The sequence below is a fragment of the Trachypithecus francoisi genome, unplaced genomic scaffold (assembly GCF_009764315.1).
Source record: "Trachypithecus francoisi isolate TF-2019V2 unplaced genomic scaffold, Tfra_2.0 Lachesis_group8, whole genome shotgun sequence".
Lineage (NCBI taxonomy): Eukaryota > Metazoa > Chordata > Mammalia > Primates > Cercopithecidae > Trachypithecus > Trachypithecus francoisi.
Window position 1 is genome coordinate 45,905,418 of NW_022681473.1, and position 20,648 is coordinate 45,926,065.

Genomic DNA, 20,648 nt, shown 5'->3' on the forward strand with positions numbered 1-20,648 from the left:
GAAGGAACTATGCAAAAGCACTGGAGCTACAAAGATGAAGACATGCTTTTGCTAAGAAGCTGTCTACAATCTAATGGAACGTCCTGGTACATAAACAGCTTAGGTACGCTGTACTAAGTACTGTGGTGTTGCTATGACAAATATACTTGGTGCTGGTGTTAACTACCATTGCAAAGTAAGAGAGGTAAACATATGAAGAGCCATGAACTACACATACATTACTATTAATTCAAGAGAACATGAGGATAAACCAAAGCATTTGGAAGACTTACTGAGTAGCTTTGACAATGTCACAGTTACTAGAGTCCTCTATAAGAGGAAGAGCTTCTCTTGCATTGGCAAGTTCTTTGTTTTCATGTGCACAGATGCCATATCGACCAAATCCTGGAGGGTGGGGGCCATGGCTGTGATTCCTGCACTGAAGAGTAAGAGTCATTTGACAATGCATGAGAGAATTAATGTCACACTCAATTACATAATGAAGCATTTGCTACTATCAACAATAACTATATTAATAAATTAAATTTTTTGGAGTTTTAGAAGTGTATCCTGAGAATGACTTGAACCCAGGTGGCGAAGGTTGCACCAAGCTGAGATCGCACCATTGCATTCCAGCCTGGGTGACAGAGTGAGACTCTGTCTCAAAAAATAAAGAAAAAAAAAAGTGTATCCTCAGGAAGATTTTCTTTATCTTTATTCTGTTCAGTAGAAAAGATACTTACTATTACAAAAATCCAAATTACATATTTTGTTCATAAAACAAAGGTCATCTAAAGAAGCACAGATGGACCTTGTTACTTGTAGTGGGTAGAGGACCATTGCTACTGACTTGGTAAGAAGTTTGCCAGGGCTCTACTTCTTGGAGTTGTGGTGCACATACCCTAGGAATATCCCCCGACTCCCCAATTAATCAAGTTCTCATATAATCCCTTCCTCTTGAGCACAGGCAGAACTTGTGACTTGTTTGTAGGCAATGGAATATGGCAAAGGTGATGAGACAATTACTCCCATGATCATGTTATATAAGTCTCTGTCTTAGCCAACTGAAGCAAGAGATTCTTCTGCTGGCCTTGAAAAAGTAAGCTGCCATGATATGAGAGGGCCACATGACAAGGAACTGTGGGCAGTCTTCAGGAGTGAAAGTAGTCCCGACAACCAGTAAGAAAATGAGACTTTGATCATACAACCGCAAGAAACTGAATTCTGCTAATAACCAATGAACTTGAAAGAGGAACCCAAGCTCAGCCTTGATGTCAACTGTGAGACCCTTAGCAGAGGATCCAGCTAAGCCATGCCTAGATTCCTGACAAACAGAAACTATGAGATAATAAATAGGTGTTACGTGGTGGCCTGCTAGCTCAGTTGGTTAAAGCATAGTGCTAATAAGTACGTGTTGTTTTAACCCACTAAATGCATGGTAATTTGTTATGCAGTAATGGGTAACTAATACAGAACTGACTGCAGAATTTGGTGAGGGTAAAAAGATTGATTGCCAGGATAGTCCCATTAGCTGAATCAACAAATGTTACATTCAGATCACCCATTAGAAACAGCAGCAAATGGCAAGCTAAAAAATTTTCCTTAAACAATTATCTCAGATTTGTCATTCAAACTAATTTGAGTGTTTATAATCTCAAACACTGAGCTTACACCTTAGCAGAAAACCAATACAGGATTTGCTAATATTGGGGGAAAAAAAAAAAGCCCACAAAAATCTAAGATCAATTATCTGTTCTGTGGATTATGAAGGCATTTTATTTCTCCTTTCCATTACTATGGACTTTTGGGTTCACTATCACCTCTAGGGCAGATGGGTAGATGATCAATTAAGATGAGCAATTTTGACACTTGTTGACAACTTTGCTAAAATATTTGGTGGATGAGCAGGCAGGCAGAGGGAGTTAAAATCTTTAGCACAAATGATGCTCACTAAATCACTTTAATATCCCCAAACAAAGACTTAGTTTTACTTGAGAGAAGGATTCCTTCGGCTAAAGATGTGGGATGCTCAAAGTTTCTGTTTACTAAAAGCACAACTATATCAATTGTACATATTATTTACATATATTCTAAATACATTTTTAAAAGACTCTATAATGTGACCCTAATCACCATTATATCTTTGACTACTCATTTATATAATAACCAATCTTCTAATCTCATAGGCTACTCAAATTTCCAAGTAGAAACAGATTCATGTGAAAGTAATCAACTTTAATAAAACACATTATATTGCATTCTCTAAAGAAATGATACCTTAAAGAGAAACCTCCCCGAATTAGTACTTTTTTAAAAAATGTATTTATTTATTGGGACGGGGTCTTCCTCTGTTGCCCACGCTAGAGTGTAGCAGTGTGATCATAGCTCACTGCAGCCTACCTGACCTGAATTAGTGCTTAATAAGCAAATTTAGTTACCTATCTACAATTTTTAAAAAGTTGATTTTTAAATAAATGTATCAGAAATTGTATCTTCAAAATAGTCTCCTCAGGAGATTATTAGTTATTCCAATGGCATTACCTTGAAATGTTTTCAGAATTTCCCTTCTGAAACTGTCCTCAGAGCCATATAAAACAGACTCATATTTTTATACTCTGAATATCTGAAAATATTATGATTTATTATACAGAGTGAAGTATATAAAACATATATGTGTATATATGGAATTCCAGGGCTCAAGCAATCATCCTGCCTCAGCCTCCTAAGTAGCTGAGACTACAGGTGCATGCCACCATACCCAGCTAATATTTTGTTTCCTTTTTATTTTTTTTTTATTATACTTTAAGTTCTGGAATGTATGTGCAGAACGTGCAGGTTTGTTACATAGGTATACATGTGCCATGGTGGTTTGCTGCACCCATCAACCTGTTATCTACATTACATATTCCTCCTAATGCTATCCCTCCCTTTGCCCCCCACCCCTGACAGGCCCCAGTGTGTAATGTTCCCCTCCTGTGTCCATACATTCTCACTGTTCAACTCCCACTTATGAGTGAGAACACGCAGTGTTTGGTTTTCTGTTCCTGTGTTACTTTGCTGAGAATGATGGCTTCCGGCTTCATCCATGTCCCTGCAAAAGAAATGAACTCATTCTTTTTTATGGCTGCATAGTATTCCAAGGTGAATATGTGCCACATTTTCTTTATCCAGTCTATCATTGATGGGCATTTGGGTTGGTTCCAAGTCTTTGCTATTGTGAATGGTGCTGCAATAAACATACATGTGTATGTGTCTTTATAGCAGAATGTTTTATAATCCTTTGGTATAACCAGCTAATTTTTCAGTTTTTATTTTTGTAGAGAAAGGGTCTTACTATGTTGCCCAGACTGGTCTTGAACTCCTGGCCTCAAGTGATCCTCTTGCCTTTGCTTCCAAAGTGCTGGGATTACAGGTGTAAGCCACCATACCTGACCTGAATTAGTGCTTAATAAGCAAATTTAGTTACCTATCTACAATTTTTAAAAGTTGATTTTTAAATAAATGTATCAGAAATTGTATCTTCAAAATAGTCTCCTCAGGAGATTATTAGTTATTCCAATGGCATTACCTTGAAATGTTTTCAGAATTTCCCTTCTGAAACTGTCCTCAGAGCCATATAAAACAGACTCATATTTTTATACTCTGAATATCTGAAAATATTATGATTTATTATACAGAGTGAAGTATATAAAACATATATGTGTATATATATGGACTTCTTCTTTTGTAAAGAGTAAAGAATAAATATAAAATGAATTTCCATGAAATCACTACCTAAGTCAAGATATAGAACTGGGCCAGCACCTTAGAAGACTGCCCGGACACATGCTATGCTCCACCACATCCCCACACTAAAACAACAGTTTCCTGACTTCAGTTATAATCACTTTTTGCTTTTCTTTATAGTTTTATCTCTAATGTATGCAACTCTAAAAAGTACAGTTCAGCTTTACATTTTTTTAATCTTTGTACAAATGGAATCTATCATATGTATTATCTATCATTTGTTTTGCTTAACATTAGACTTAACAAGCTTCATCCATGTTGTTATGAAAGCTACAACAGGTTCATTTTCATTGCTGTAGAACATTCCAATACAGTAACATACTACAATTAATTTATCTATTTTACTATGGCTGGATATTTGGATTGTTCCCAGTTTGGGGCTATTATAAAAAAATACATTGCTATGCACATTCTTGTACATGTCTCTAGGTATATATATATATACATGTAAACAATTCTCAAAAGCATATATCTAGAAGTGGAACTGTTGGCTTTGAAGATATGCTTAACTCATCTTCAAAATGGTTGTAACAGTTAAACTTTCCCCTGCAGGGTATAAGTGCTTCTGTTGCTCTACAATCATTAAAGAAACCTAGAAAAGTGAACAAAATGTATGAAGTAAACTGCATTCAGACTTTGGACAATGAGAACAGTAAGACTGTGAATGCCAAGATATGAGGAAAAAGAAAAAAAACACAAGGTGAGCCCCATCATCCCAGCAATTTTGCAATCATGTGCACTGAGAGGAAAATACTTTGTTTTAGAGCCCAGAAGCCTTGCTAAATTGAGGAGACAGAAATTTGAGATCAGAGAGGCTGAGATAGCTGGCAGTTGTGGGCACATTTCAAGAAAGAAGTGAGCCAACCAGAAAAAAAAGGGACTCCAAAAAATCTGTACAGGAGGCCCATTGAGTCTTTGCAGAGTACTAGGACAAGCAATGTATAGAGGGAAACTTGACAAGGATAGGCAAAAAATGACTGGAGATTTGTAAACTGAACAATTACTGGAGTTTATACGTAACAGGAAGATGTTCAAATTCTGATCAGCCAAAGCGTAGAGTCTTTGATGACACCTTGGGTTATTCAGTGGAGATATCAGAGGGCCACACCTTAGAAGTAGTGCTGAACTATATCTGGAATAAAGGCTACCCCAGAACCACTCTAGAGAAGCCTAAAATCAGACTTCAAAGGACTCAAATTGAGCAACATTAACTTTACCGCCTGCCAAACAATATTCAATAGTCTTGAATCTTCAATAGCCTTGAAGAAAGGCATCAAGGCTGGGTGCGGTGGCTCAAGCCTGTAATCCCAGCACTTTGGGAGGCCGAGACAGGCGGATCACGAGGTCAGGAGATTGAGACTATCCTAGCTAACATGGTGAAACCCCGTCTCCACTATAAAAAAAAGAAAAAAAAAGAAAGGCATCAAATACCAGATACTCATCAACATGCATTCACAAAGTCCACTATCAAATCAAAACTCACTAAACATGCCAAGAAGCAAGAAAAATGTGATCCATAGCCAGAAGAAAACCAGACCTTGAAACTACAAAGATGACAAAATTAGCTGAAAAAGACATTAAAACAGCTAATATAAGTATGTATAAGTATTTAAAGGAAAACATTAACAAAATGAGCAAAGAAATTGAAGATATGACAAAAGATCTGATTAGAATATCTGCAGATAAAAATCAATCTCCTTGTAATCCCAGCACTTTGGGAGGCCAAGGTGGGCAGATCACTTAAGGTGAGGAGTTCAAGACCAGCCTGACCAATATGGTGAAACCCCATCTCTATTAAAAATACAAAAATTAGCCAGGCATGGTGGCGCATGCCTGTAATCCCAGATATTTAGGAGACTGAGGCAGGAGAATCACTTGAATCTGGGAGGCAGTTGCAGTGAGCCACGATCACGCCACTGCACTCTAGCCTGGGCACCAGAGTGAGACTCTATCTCAAAAGAGAGAGAGAGAAAAAAATCAATCTCTAAAATACAAATTACACCAGATGAGATTAACAGCAGATTAAACAGTATAGAAGAAAAGACCATTTAAATTGAAGAAACAACAATGAAACTATCCAAAATGCAGCACAGAGAGAAGGTGATTGAAGATGTAGAACTGGAATTCCAGAAGAGAAGGAAAAAAGCTTTTTTTTTTTAATATTTGAAGAAGTGATAGTCAAAAATCTTCCAAATTTGGTGAAAATTATAAACTCACAGTAACTACAAGTTTAATGGATCCCAACTAGGATAAGCCCAGAAATCCTACACCAAGACATATCATGATCAAATCACTAAAAACCAGTAATAAAGAGATCTTAAAATCAGTCTGGACATTTTGGGAGGCCAAGGCAGGCAGTTCACGAGGTACGGAGTTCGAGACCAGCCTGGCCAACATGGTGAAACCCCATCTCTACTAAATATACCAAAAATTAGCCAGGCGAGGTGGTGGGCGCCTGTAGTCCCAGCTACTCCAGAGGCTGAGGCGGGAGAATGGCGTGAACCCGGGAGGCGGAGCTTGCAGTGAGCCGAGACGGGGCCACTGCACTTCAGCCTGGGCGACAGAGCGAGACTCTAAAAAAAAAAAATCAGCCAGGCATGGTGGCGCGCACCTGCGGTCCCAGCTACCCGGGAGGCTGAGGCAGAAGAATCATTGAGCCCAGGAGGCTGAGGTTGCAGTGAGCCGATATCGCCCCACTGTACTCCATCCAGCCTGGGCTACAGAGCAAGATTCCCTTTCAAAAAAACAAAAAAGTCTGGAAGAAACAGACATATATGTTCAAAGAGGCAAAGATAAGAATACACTCAGACTTCTCATCAGACTTAAGGCAAGTCAGAAAGCAAAAGCATAACAGTTTAAAGAGCTTAGTATGCAGCGTAAGCAGTGTTTACAGGGAATTTGTAGCTTTAAATGCTTACATTAGGAAAAAAAAAAAAAGAGCCTACAGTAAGTTATCTAAGCTTTCATGTTAATAATCTAGAGAAAGAAAATTATACTCAAAGTGGATACAAGAAGAAGAATATAAAAATAGAAGGAATTCATGAAACTATAAAACACAGAAACAATACAGAAAATCATTGAAGCCAAAATCTGGTTCTCTAGAAAGAATAAGTCAATAAAAGTGAGAAACCTTTGATCAGATTGATCAAGAAAAATGAAAAAGTATCAATGACAAATACCAGGTTTAAAAAACAGACATCACTACAAGAGCCTACAAATTTTGAAAGGATAAAAAGGGAATATTTTGAACAACTTTATGTCAATAAATTAGCAACTTAAGTGAAATATACAAACGCCTTAAAAGACACGCATTATCAAAATGGATCTTAAAAGTAATAAATAACATAGTATCTATTAAATAAATTTGATTCATAATGAAAACCTTTCTCATAAAAAATTCCAGGCCTATATAACTTAACTGGTTAACCCTATCAAATATCTAGGGAAGAAATAATACCCCTTCAGAAAACAGAAGAGAGAATGCTTCCCAGCTCATTTTACGAGGCAGAATCACTCCATACCAAAACCAACAAAGACATTACAAGTAAAGAAAACTATAGGCCCAGTATCCCTCATGAACATAGATACAAAAATCCTAAACAAAATATTAATAAGGTGAATCCAGTAATATATAAAAAGACTACACATCACAACCTAGCTTAAACATTTCAAAATAAATCAATGCAACCTACCATATTAATGAATAAGGTGAATATTCATATTAACAGAATAAAATATATATTCAAATATATACAACAGTAAAAAATATATATTCATCATAGAATAAAGCATTTAACAAAATTCTTTATATGAAAATTCTTTATGCAAAGCATATGACAAAATTTGTAAAATCTTTCAATACAAGGGAAAGAAGGGAACCTCCTCAATCTGATAAAGAACATTTACAAGAAATCTACAGCTACCATCACATTTAATGGTACAAGACCATTTTTACTCCAAGACTGGAAATAAAGCAAAGATGCTCATTATCACCACTTCTAATTAACACTGTACTAAAGCACCAGACAGCATAATAAAGTAGGAAAAATAATAAAAATGCATACAGATTAGAAAAGAAGTAAATCCATTTTTACTTGCAAAAACATGATCATATGCATAGAAAATTCTAAGGAATCTTTAAAAAAACGTTTACACTAGCATCAAAAAGGTAAAACACTTTAAATGCTTTTATACTGTATCCCGTATTTTTTGGTGTGTTCAGTGGGAGGGTCACATCAAATATAGCCATGCTTTCATTAACAATGAGGATATATTCTGAGAAACAAATATTTAGGCCATTTCATTCTTGTGCAAATATCACAATGTGTATTTACACAGAGCTAGGCAGTATAGCCTATTACACACTTAGGCTACATGGTATAAACTATTGCTCTGATCAACATCGTATGTGTGGTCTGGCATTGATCGAAACATTATGGGATGTATAACTGTACCTAGAAAATTGCTATAAATGAAAACTGACTTATTATTTTATAACCTCATCTTGCTTTTTACCATCAATAAAGTTACCCAGCTTTCACCTACCTTATCACCAAATCTATTTCTGTGAAGTTTTCAGTTTAAAAAGAAAATCATTCTCTAAGGATGAATACACAATTGAGAATAAAAAATGGAAGATATTTGAAATAATGTGTCAAAGTCAATTCTCCAAGAGTTCCAAAAAGTTTTAAGAATGAAAGTTTCTTACATTTCATTTTTAAAAGACAGTTTTTAAATTTCTTTTAGAAATTTTTAATTTTAAATAAAGTTTTTACAAGACAAGGATGCCTGCTCTCAGCACTTCTATTCAACATAGTATTCGCAGTCCTCTCCAGAACAATCAGGCAAGAGAAAGAAATAAAGGGCATCCAAATAGGAAGACAGGAAGTCAAACTATCCCTGTTTGCAGATAACATGATTCTCTATCTAGAAAACCCTATAGTCTTGGCCCAAGAGCTCCTTCAGCTGATAAACAACTTCAGCAAAGTTTCAGGATACAAAATCAACGTACAAAAATCGCTAGCATTCCTATTCAACAACTATCAAGCCTAGAGCCAAATCAGGAAGGCAATCCCATTCACAACTGCCACAAAAATAATAAAATACCTAGGAATACAGCTAATTAGGGAGGTGAAAGACCTCCACAATGAGAATTACAAAGCACTGCTCAAAGAAATCAGAGAAGACACAAACAAAGGAAAAGACATCCCATGCTCCCAGATAGGAAGAATCAGTATCATGAAAATGGCCATACTGCCCAAAGCAATTTACAGATTTAATGTTATCCCTATCAAATTACCAAAGACATTCTTCACAGAACTAGGAAAAAACTATTTTAAAATTCATATGGAACCAAAAAAACAGCCTGAATAGCCAAGGCAATCCTAAGCAAAAAGAACAAAGCTGGAGGAATTACATTACCTGACTTCAAACAATACTATAGCACTATAGTAACCAAAACAGTTTGATATCGGTACAAAAACAGACACATAGACAAATGAAATAGAATAGGGAGCCCAGATACAAGGCTGCACACCTATGACCAACAGATCTTCAACAAAGCTGATAAAAACAAGCAATGGGGAAAAGACTCCTTATTCAATAAATGGTGCTGGGATTACTGGCTAGCCATATACAGAAAAATCGAAGCTGGACCCCTTCCTTATACCATATACAAAAATCAACTCAAGATGGATCAAAGATTTAAATGTAAAATCCAAAACTATAAAAACCCTAGAAAAAAACCTATGTCATACCATCCTGGATATAGGAATGGGCAAAGATTTCATAACAAAGATACCAAAAGCAATGGCAACAAAAGCAAAAATTGGTAAGTGGGATCTAATTAAACTAAAGAGTTTCTGCACAGTAAAGAAACTATCAACAGAGTAAACAGACATCCTATAAAATGGGAGACAATATTTGCAAACTATGCATCCGACAAAGGTCTAACATCCAGCATTTATAAGGAACTTAAATTTACAAGAGAAAAACAAACCCCATTAAAAAGTAGGTAACGAACATGAACAGATACTTTTCAAAAGTAGACATACATGCAGCCAATAAGCATATGAAAAAAAGCTTAATCACATCACTGATCATTAGAGAAATGCTAATCAAAACGACAATGAGACACCATTTCACACTAGTCAGAATGCTATTACTAAAAAGTCAAAAAAAGAGATGCTGGCAAGGTTACAGTGACAAAGGAATGCTTATACACTGTTGATGGGAGTGTAAATTAGTTCAACCATTGCAGAAAGCAGTATGGCGTTTCCTCAAAGAGCTAAAAGCAGAACTACCATTCAACCCAGCAATCCCATTACTGGGTATATACCCAGAGGACTACAAATCATTCTACCATAAAGACACATGTATGTGAATGTTGACTGTAGCACTATTCACAATAGCAAAGACATGGAATCAATGTAAATGCCCATCAATGACGAACTGGGTAAATAAAATGTAGTACATATAAACCATGGAATACTATGCAGCCATAAAAAAGAATGAGATCATGTCTTTTGCAGGAATACGAATGGAGCTGGAGGCTATTATCCGTATGCAGGAACAGAAAACAAAATACTGCATGTTCTCACTGGGAGCTAAATGATAAGAACTCATGAACACAAAGAAGGGAACAGCAGGCTGGGCATGGTGGCTCATGTCTATAATCTCAAGGCAGGTAGATCACTTGAGGTAAGGAGTTCAAGAACAGCCTGGTCAACATGGTGAAACCCCGTCTCTACTTTAAAAAAAAAAAAAAAAAATTAGCCAGGGTGGTGGTTTGTGCCTATAGTCCCAGTTACTTGGGAGGCTGAAGCAGGAGAATCGCTTGAACATGGGAGGTGGAGGTTGCAGTAAGCCGAGATCACACCACTGCACTCCAGCTTGGGTGAAAGAGCAAGCCTCCATTGCAAAAAAAAAAAAGAAGGGAACAACAGACACTGGGGTATACTTGAGGGTGGAGGGTGGGAGAAGGGAGAAGAGCAGAAAAAATAACTACTGGGTACTAGGCTTAATACTTGGGTAATGAAATAATCTATACAACAAACCCCCATGACATAAGTTTGTGTATATAACAAACCTGCACATGTACCCCCAAACCTAAAACAAAATTTTTTAAAAGAAAGTTTTAAAATTTTCAGTTTTACTTAAATGAGTCCATAACCCCTCAAGGGGTTATTTTGAAGGGGCACTGTTTTTAAAAAGTTAATTTACAGTAAAATTAACTTTGGTATACAGCTCTATGAATTTTAACACATGTATGGAGTCATGTAACCACTACTATCATCCATTATAGTCACACCCTCCTGTAACCCCAACCAACTCTTGGCAACCACTGATCTGTTGTCATTAATTCTGTCTTTCCCAGAATGTCATATAGTGGAATCATACAGTACACAACCTTTTAGGAGGGGCTTCCTCCACTCAGCACAATGGTGCTGAGATTTACTCAAGTTGTTGCATGTTATCAATAATTCCTTCTTTTTTATTGCTGTGTAGTATCCCACTATATCGGTGCATCACAGTTAATCTATCCAAACAATCTGCGTGGGTTGTTTTCCAACTTTTGGCAATTATAAATAGAGCTGCTAAAAATATTCATGGACAGACTTTTGTGAGAACATGCTTTCATTTCTCTAAGAGTAAGATTGCTTGGCCATATGTTAGGTATATTTAAATTTATGAGAAATTGCTAATCTATTTTCCAGACTGGCTATACCAGCTTGCATTGCCACTAACAACTATGAGAGTTACAATTGTTCTGCATTCTCACCGGCACTTGGGATTGTCAGTCTAATAGATGTATAGGGGCATCTCATCATGGTCTTAATTTGCATATCCTTAACAGCTAATGAAGTTGAGCATCTTTTCACGTGCTTATTTGCCATCTGTATATCTTCTCTGGTGAAGTGCCTGTTTAAGTCTTTTGTCCATTTTTCAATTGAGCTGTTTGTTTTCTTACTGTTAAGGTTTGAGAGTTCTTTATATTATACATTCTAGATACAAGTCTTTTGTCAGATACGTGATTTGCAGATATTTTCCCTTGGTCTGTACCTTACCTTCCCGTCTCTTAAAAGTCTGTTTCATAGAGCAGAAGTTTTAAATTTTAAAAACGTCCAATTTATCAATTTGTTCTTTTATGGATTGTACTTTTGGTGTCGCGTCTAAAAACTACTGTCTTGGGGTCACAATTCCTCTGTTCAGAGAAGAAACTTCTCTCTCAGTGTTTCTGGTGCCTGTGCTGCCAGGAAATCCCTTTGCGGCTCCTTGAGCTTTAACTAGATAGCTTCTCATAGAGCACTCGCTGTCTGCACTGTTGCTTACTTCCAAGGCTCAAGTCAAAGCTGGGGGCAAATCAGAGGGAAAAAAAGTAAATCAGCTACTGATTTGGTGGGTTTTGAATTCCAGTCTTTTTCTTCTTCAGTCCACCTGCTTTCCTGAATAGGTAAATTCTGATTTATCTGGTAAATAATCAATACCCCGGTACATACACACACACAGAATCACACACAGTTAAAAATAAACATGTAGGTAGTTAGATTAAAATGTAAATAAAAACATTACTTTAGGATGCTTTTCCTGATGTCAGGGTTTAAGTATATTCAATTGGAAGAAGGCAAAGGGTTGAGGAAAAGAGTTGAACTATACTCAAAATTTCTAGAATTTCAGTAAGTTACAGGTGTAACAAAAAGTACAGCTAAGATTGACAAAAAAATCAGTGTATTTTTATATAAAAAAAATTTACTAGAATTTTAAACTATAGAATGATACAAATTAATTTTAAAGATCTAGCAATACAGAAGTGAATACAGGTTTAACAATCTGGACTATTTCCTCTCCAATACTGTACCACCAGAGATAACCAGTATAACAGTTGGGTGCATCTTCCCTCATTATGTATATATATTTAACATATATAATATTGTGCTATATATATACATACACACACATTTTTAATCATTTCCTTCTTATACTTACTGAACAAATAGGATCACATTATATACATTATTCTTCAACTTGCTTTTCTCATGTAACAATATATCATGTACAGTCCTGCAGTTCAGTAATATTTCACTATTGTTCCATTGTATATAGATATAGCATAATTCATTCAACCATTCCCCTTTGGTTAGAGACACAGGTTGATTTCAGCCTTTCACGTCTATACACAATCCAATCAATACCGTGGGCATTCTAATTCTATAGGACTGATTCCCCAAAGTAGGACTGTTGAGTCAAAAAACGTGCATTTTAAACATAAATAGATTCTGACCAAATACTCTCCCCAATTCACAGTTCCAACAGCAAAGTATATACATGTTCTTTCTCCCTACAAACCTTCCCAGAACCAAATATTATCAATCCTTTTACAGCCTTGACAATCTGATGGCTAAAAATGGCATCCTATTTTTCATTTGTACTCTCCTAGTTGCTAATGAGTCTGAGTGTTTTGTTTGTTGTTGTTGTTGTTAGGTCTATTGGCTCTCCATATTTTCTCTTTTGTGGATTGCCTTTTCAGAGTCTACTTATTTTTCTAATGAATTGTACATATCTGTTTCTCTTTGTAGGTTAGAAAGATTAACCCTTTTTTGTTTTGTTTTTGAGATGGGGTATTACTCTGTCACCCTGGCTGGAGTGCAGTGGCACCATCAAAGCTCACTACAGCCCTATCTGCTGGGATCAAGTGATCCTAACACCTGACCCACCCTCGTAGGTAGGACTATAGGCAAGCACCACCACACCCTGCTGATTTTTTTATTGTTCTGTAGACAGGTCTCGTTATGTTGCCCTGACTGGTCTTAAACTCCTGACCTCAAGTTATCCTTCCACCTTGGCCTCCCAAAGCACTGGGGTTACAGGCATGAGCCACCACACCCGACCCTGACTCTTTGTTTATACACAGATTTTTCATCAGGGAAAATGGAGTCATTCTAGATACAAATTTGTTGCTTCTTATACTGTGTTAAGGCATTAAGGACATCAGCTTTATTTTTCACGTATAAAGTTGAGGAGATTTACATGTTTTAATGTGAAGAATATCCACAATTAAGAGCATTTGTTTAGTAGGCAATTAATTACTGTGTATTTATGATGTACAATTATGCTAAGGGCATAGAAGACATGGGTGTCTCTCCTCCAGGAATTTAAGTCTAATAAGGGAGATATGTCAGAGACAGAGTAAAATAATAATAGCAAGCAATATGTGATATATATGATTAAATGGCAATTATAAGAAACTAGAAAACAGGAGATATATTTTGTTCATGTCATCATTGTTTACCCAAATCCAGATCAAAGTAAAACCTAAAAATGACTATATTCAAAGCTTATGTTTGAAGTCAATCATCTACAAAGTGAGGAAGGTACACTCAAGGCCATATGTGCAGTAACCCACTAGGTAATGTGAGAAAAAGTTAAAGCTTCTATTATATTAACCTTTTATCTTTTTACTTAAAAAGGAAAAATAAAATTTACAAATTAGAGTTTTTAAAGCTTTACCAAATTTATTTTTTCTTTTTAGCACACTTCTGCTGGCAGGAAAGCTTTACTAATTTTTAACACCGGCAGTCTCATTTATTGGTATGCCAAGCAGGTCACTCCTTATACTCTGTTTACAAGGTAACCTGGGGGCAGAGAAAGCTTCCACAAACAGAGAGTTGACAGTAGGACCTTCAGCATTTTACAAACTATAGTAGATTATTTTCAAATTATATTGTTAAATTTTAACTAAATTACCTCTCCCAAAATGAGCAAGTAGCTTAAGCTGATTTCTACAAAGAAGCCACGAATTGAGATAATAATAATAATAATAAGCACAAGCGAATAAGAAAATAGCAGATCAGGAACTCTTCATCAGACACATGAAGTATAAACAAAGATGATCTAATCCAATCTGACAAGTCAGTACCCCCTCGGAAAAAATTCTAAATTGTCAAAAGGCTAAACTGAGGCAGATTTATAACCACTATCTTTAATTCAAATCTTGCCATGAGCATATACTGAGCTATCAGTTAATGAACATAATTTAGAAATACATTGTCAAATCTTATAATAACATGATCCATGACAACATGAAATTGGCAGCCGGCTCCTATCCCCACATTCAAACAGAAGAGAGCTGAAATTTTTATTTTCTGTCAAGTTTTCTGTGAAGCAAGGTCAGGAAAAGGAGGGCAAGGACATGGCAGAGAAGGAGACAGGCAACCTTCAGTCTCAAAAGATGGGGAAGAAGACACATTGAGTCTCTGCTTCCACAGTATACTCTCAGCCTAATCTCTCCTGATTGCACTGATGACACGGGCCAAATAACCAGATTCCTAGTACTGCCACATTGGCTGTATGATAGTGGCGAATCATCTACTCTATTTTTGGCTCATTTCTACATTTGCAAAATGAAAGAGACAGATCAATACACCCATAAAGCTCCTTCTAAGTAGTCTCATGTTGCATGGTCCTAAGCCAAGCTGTTACAATAGTCATTATTGACTTGGGAACTGGTAAAGACTTTACTGCATGAACAAACACACTATATGGATAAAGAAGTTTAACTGCTACATGGCTGCCTACAATGTTAAGGTAACAGAACAGACTAAGCAAATTCTCACAATGCCAGCCAACTCCCAAGAGTTTTCATTAATTATTCATTCAGGGAAATATAAAGAACACCTATACAAATCACAGAAGTAGGTAATCGGGGATAAAAGATGAGTAAGACACAATTCCTTCCATAATTCATTCATTCTAGACATTTACTGAATGCCTACTATGTGCTGGGCACTATTGTAGACACAGCGATATGGCAATGAACAACAGACAAGGTCCTTGGTTTTCAAGGAACTTATATTCTAGTTAGGGATATACTCACTTCCCCATTTTCAGAGCAGAGTAAAATACAGACTACTCCTCAGACCTTGAACTAAAGAATGGGTGGACTCCAAGTGGCAGCAAACAATCAAACAAGATCATATCATGGCTGAGTAGTAGTGAAAATGCACTGCATCAGGAGCCCTGACACCTGGGCTCTGCTAACTTGCTATGAACCTTTGGAAAGTAAGTTATTATTTTTGAGTCTTGAATTCATGGGAAAAGTTAAAGGGTTAGACTAGATAAATGGTTCTCAAACCTTCCAAATGTCATGGACCTTTTTGAAAATGTTTCCAAAATTAAGGCCTCTCTATTTAAGAGAAATGCACAACTGCACATGTAAACTAACTTTTCAAGATGTTCACTAATTCCAAGATGTTCACTAACGCCCTGAAGCTTATCCTATATGCCAGTTTAAGAATCTCTCAACTAGGTAATTCACTGAAAAGCCTTCCAGCTCCAAGTATTCTATGATTCCATTCCATTTTACTTCCTCTAGTCTTCCTAGGATTCCAGTCTACAACTGCCTCAAGATAGTAGAATAACATGTTTTTTGTATTGTTGTTGTTTTAATTAAGATACACAGGGGAAAAAAAATTTAAAGAAGGGACAAAGAGGGATGCCAAGAAAGAGATATGTAGCTAGCTCACTGTCCTCCACAGAAGAGTAAAAAGCAGCACAAGATATTATGAAAATTATCTAACAGACATATGAATACATTTGTGGTAATTTTTACAACATAGCCTCAAAATTATTTGCTACTTCTCCATCAAGAGGTAAAGGTCTATGTCCCTTCCTCTTGACTCTGAGCTCTGTGACTATCTCACTAACAACATATTTCGAAGTGATGCTGTGCCAGTTCGCAGGCCCAGGCCTTAGAAACTGGCAGCTTCTTCTTCCTGGCTCTTCCATTAGATGGTCACTAATGGAAGTCAGCCACTATACTGTGCAGAGGCCCAGGACATGTGTAGGTGTCTCTACTGGAACTTAACTGCCAGATGTAAGTGAAGACTCGTAGATACCAGCCCCGGCTCTCAGGTCATCTCCAGCTTATGAGTCTTTGCAGCTGAGGCTCCAGACATGGTGGAACAGAAACGAACCAACCCTGCTGCAGTCTGTCCAAGTCCCTGACACACAGAGTCCATGAGCATGACAAAGGCTGTTTCATACCACTATGTTTTGGGGTGGCTTCCTACACAATAGATAACTAGAGCATCTTTAAGTTCTGAGGGATCGTGTAATACTTCTCACACAGAGATGTCACAAATGCGATTATTTTTCTAAATTATATACAAGAATTGTTAAAGTTACAGTGGGCATTAATTTAAGCCAAAATCAAGATCTAGAAAACCACACTCAAACTCCAGTGACAGTCATTATCCTGCCAGATTATCAAATAAAAAAAGAGTGAGAGAGAAGGAGCGACTGAGAAAGAAATATGTGACAGTCATTAAAAGTTCTCATGTCATTAAAGTTCTCATTAACAGAAGTTCCAGAGTTTAGTTTCCAAGTTCATTCATTGACAAGTATTTACAGGTACTCACCAGTGCTGGGCATTGTTCCAGATGCCAGGCACACAACAGTGAACATAACAGATAAAAATCACTGTCCTTATAGCACTAACATTCAGTGGAGGAGAAAGAAACAATAAACAAGACCAATAAGTACATTAAATGGTGTTAAATGCTGAGGAGAAATCTAAAGCAAGGAAGGAGGCCAGGGAGTGTTGCTGGTAGTGCTGATGATGGAAAAGGTTTGCAATTTTAAATACGGGGGTCACAGAACGCCACACAGAGGTGTCATTTGTGTCAAGACTTTAAAGAGGTGGGGGAATAAGCCAAGTGGGCACACAAGGAAAGAGCATTCCAGGCAGAGCAAATAGTAAGTACAAAAGACCCTGAGGCTGGTGTGGCTGGGGATGACGGGGCAAGCAAGAAAGTAGTAAAAGATGAGGTCAGGCCGGGCGTGGTGGCTCACGCCTGTAATCCCAGCACTTTGGGAGGCTGAGGTGGGCGGATCACGAGGTCAGGAGATCGAGACCATCCTGGCCAACATGGTGAAACCCCGTTTTACTATACAAAATATTAGTAGGGCGTAGTGGTCCACGCCTATAGTCCCAGCTACTCAGGAGGCTGAGGCAGGGAAATCTCTTGAACCCAGGATGCGGAGATTGCAGTGAGCCGAGATCGTGCCACTGCACTCCAGCCTGGTGACAGAGACTGTCTTAAAAAAAAAAAAAAAGATGAGGTCAGAAAGGAAACTGGAGACCTGATCGTATAGGCGAATCCTGGCAAAAATCCAACAGCACTGATCTTGGAATCAAAAGAACCGAATTCAATGAGAACAGTAATGTTTTTGTCTGTTTTGTTCACTAATTTATCACAGCACCTAAAACGGTGCCTAGCAGACATTCAAAACACGTTTGCTGAATGAACGACTGAAGTCTTGGCTCTATCACTTAGCAGCTATTTGACTTGTAGCAAGTGATTCCAGTTTTCTGAGCCTCTGTTCTCATCTTTAAAATCAGAATAATCATTTCTCCCCACCTCAAAGGACTATAGTGAGAATCAAAAATGGGGAAGTATTTTGCAAACTGCAAAGCAGTATATATAGGTAAGCTCTTCACATTATTGAAAAAGTTAACAAGAGCAATTATTAACAACAACAATGATATCTCTACCTTTCCCTACTAAATTCAACCACCAAATCATTCTCTCCCTCTCTATAGGCCATGGAACTGGGACAAGGCTAATCTTCCCCTCAGCACAGAAAGGAACTTTAAGCACTTGAAGGCTTTTGTAAATGAGTGGCAGTAATTAAGACGTAATAGTTACTCCTACCAACTTTTCTTTGAGCCTCTCTGAGAAAAAGAATGAGGCGCTGTTTCCATGTGAAGATTCAACACCCTTTGGTAAAATCCAGTCTGCCTGAGAACTATTTATTTTTCTGTCAAAATGCAAGAACAACCAATAAGAACACCTTGACATCTCCCCAGACATCTTGTCCCTCACTTAAAGACCTTGCTGAAAGAAGGGAAAGGGAGAGCATGAGGAACACTCTCGGGACTGAAAAATGTTTTTACAGATCAACTAATCCAATCATCCCAAACTGAGAATCTACCGCCTAACTCGTTCCAACTGAAGAGAGCTTCAGTGTTCTCATCTGTATATGGGGATAATATCTTAAGGATGCTTCAATTCTGGAATAAAATAATGCATATGAAAGCATCTGGCACGGGTTATGCACTCACTAAAACTGGCTGAATCTGGAAATTCATTTATTCAATAAATTTATTCAATAAATATTAAGTGAACGTCTACAATATACCAGTCAGTACTCTAGGCACTAGGAAAGGGCCATAAGCAAAAAGCACAAAAATCTCGTTCTCTTGGAGCCAACATCTACCTCCTGTAACTTCCCCGACTGGCCCGCTTCACTTCTTTGGAACTCCGTCTGGCTTTTATACAACACCTCCTCCACGGAATATTGTCCTTTGAGATTTTGCAGATCCCTATGTGTACCTCCCCTCTCCACGCCCCTTTCCTCCATCCTAAACAAGCAGCCTTAATTCTTTCAAGGAGTAAGCAAGGATACGGAAACAGAAGCGAAAACTGGACTGGGTGGGGTGGAGGCAGGTGCCAAGGCGCCAGGGCTGAAAAAGAAATCAACAGAACCGCTCCGACTCCAGGGTCCGAATCAGGTGTGTAACCTGACACCTCTCCCGGGAAGGGCCATCCTCCCCTCCCCAGGCCCACAGAGGTCCCCGCCAGACTCCGGGTACCCGCCCCAGGGGGCGCCCTGGCCAGGGATGAAGGCTGGAGGGGTCGGCTCGGGCCCTCACCCGTCAGTCCTTGCCTTTCCTTCCCAGTCACCTCAGAGAGAATTTCCAGCATCATTCTTGGTGTTTCCAGTCTCCCGCTTCCCACACGCAGGCCCCGCCGCTCCCGAAACCCCCTCACCGAGCGGCCTCTCACCCACACCGTCCTTTCCTTCACAGCTGCAGTCGCTCTCCTGGCCCCCTGGACAGCCACCTCCCGGTCGCACTCACCTGCGAGCCCAGCCCTGGCCCCTCCATCTCCCCAGGAACCCACAGCGGCTGAGGTTACTAGGTAAGTAGCGACTGCCGCCAGTCCGCCAGCCCGCCTTGGGCTGCTGCTTCTCCCACTTCCTGCTGGCGCCCTCACCTCCGCCGAGGCGGTCCCCGCTCGTGCCCTGAGCCGTCAATCGGTCCCGGAGAACCAATCCCAGCGCTCCATCGGCTAGGGGCGGGACTTTTTCACCTCCAGGGAAACCCGCTGTGAACAGTTTGCCAGAGGTTCCACCTCCGACCCGCGTGTGCCTGTCGCTCCCCCAGCCCCAGCCCAGGACCAAGCGCCCCAGCCCCAGGTGCCACGGTCCCCAGATGTGCGCCCGGGGTCAGGATCAGACTGTTATTCCAACGTCAACCACCGTCTATTGAGAGCAAATCTGGACTTGGCTACTTAACTGCTAGATGACCTTGTGAAAGTCTCTTATTTTACCTCAGTTTTCTCATCTATGAAATGAGGAAAATAAGGGTACCTACTTCATGGAATTATCAGGAGGATTAAATGAGAAAACGCATTAAAGCCTCTCAGCCAGTGCGTCACATATAAAAAGGAATCAATAGATGTTAGCTATTTAAATGTTTTCCATTCCATTTGTGTGATCTTGGGCAAGTCACCTCTACCGGCTGGGGTTCTGTTTCCTCACATGAAACAAAAAATGAGTTCTATGGCCCAGGCTGGAGGGGGAGTGGGCGAGAGCCTCCCACTTGAAACGCACCTCCCCCCTGAGCTCCACGACCCTTTGTGGAGGGCACTGGAGGAACTGGCTTTTTTTTTTTTTTTTTTTTTTTTTTTTGAGACAGAGTCTCGCTCTGTCGCCCAGGCTGGAGTGCAGTGACCGGATCTCAGCTCACTGCAAGCTCCGCCTCCCAGATTCACGCCATTCTCCTGCCTCAGCCTCCCGAGTATCTGGGACTACAGGCGCCC

The 20,648-nt window shown here is 38.7% G+C and overlaps 1 protein-coding gene across 1 annotated transcript in view; it reads right to left on the reverse strand.

The window, feature by feature from the left end:
- Positions 1 to 19,828, reverse strand: part of ZDHHC13 (zinc finger DHHC-type palmitoyltransferase 13) — a 53,585-nt gene extending 33,757 nt beyond the window's left edge. Inside the window, exons 1-2 of the mRNA XM_033204655.1 lie at positions 19,685 to 19,828; positions 273 to 418 (exon numbers count right to left, since the gene is read on the reverse strand). Of these exons, the coding sequence (XP_033060546.1) occupies positions 273 to 418; positions 19,685 to 19,711 (173 nt within the window). The 5' untranslated portion in view covers positions 19,712 to 19,828. The remainder of the gene's footprint in view (positions 1 to 272; positions 419 to 19,684) is intronic.
- Positions 19,829 to 20,648: the final 820 nt, after the last annotated feature.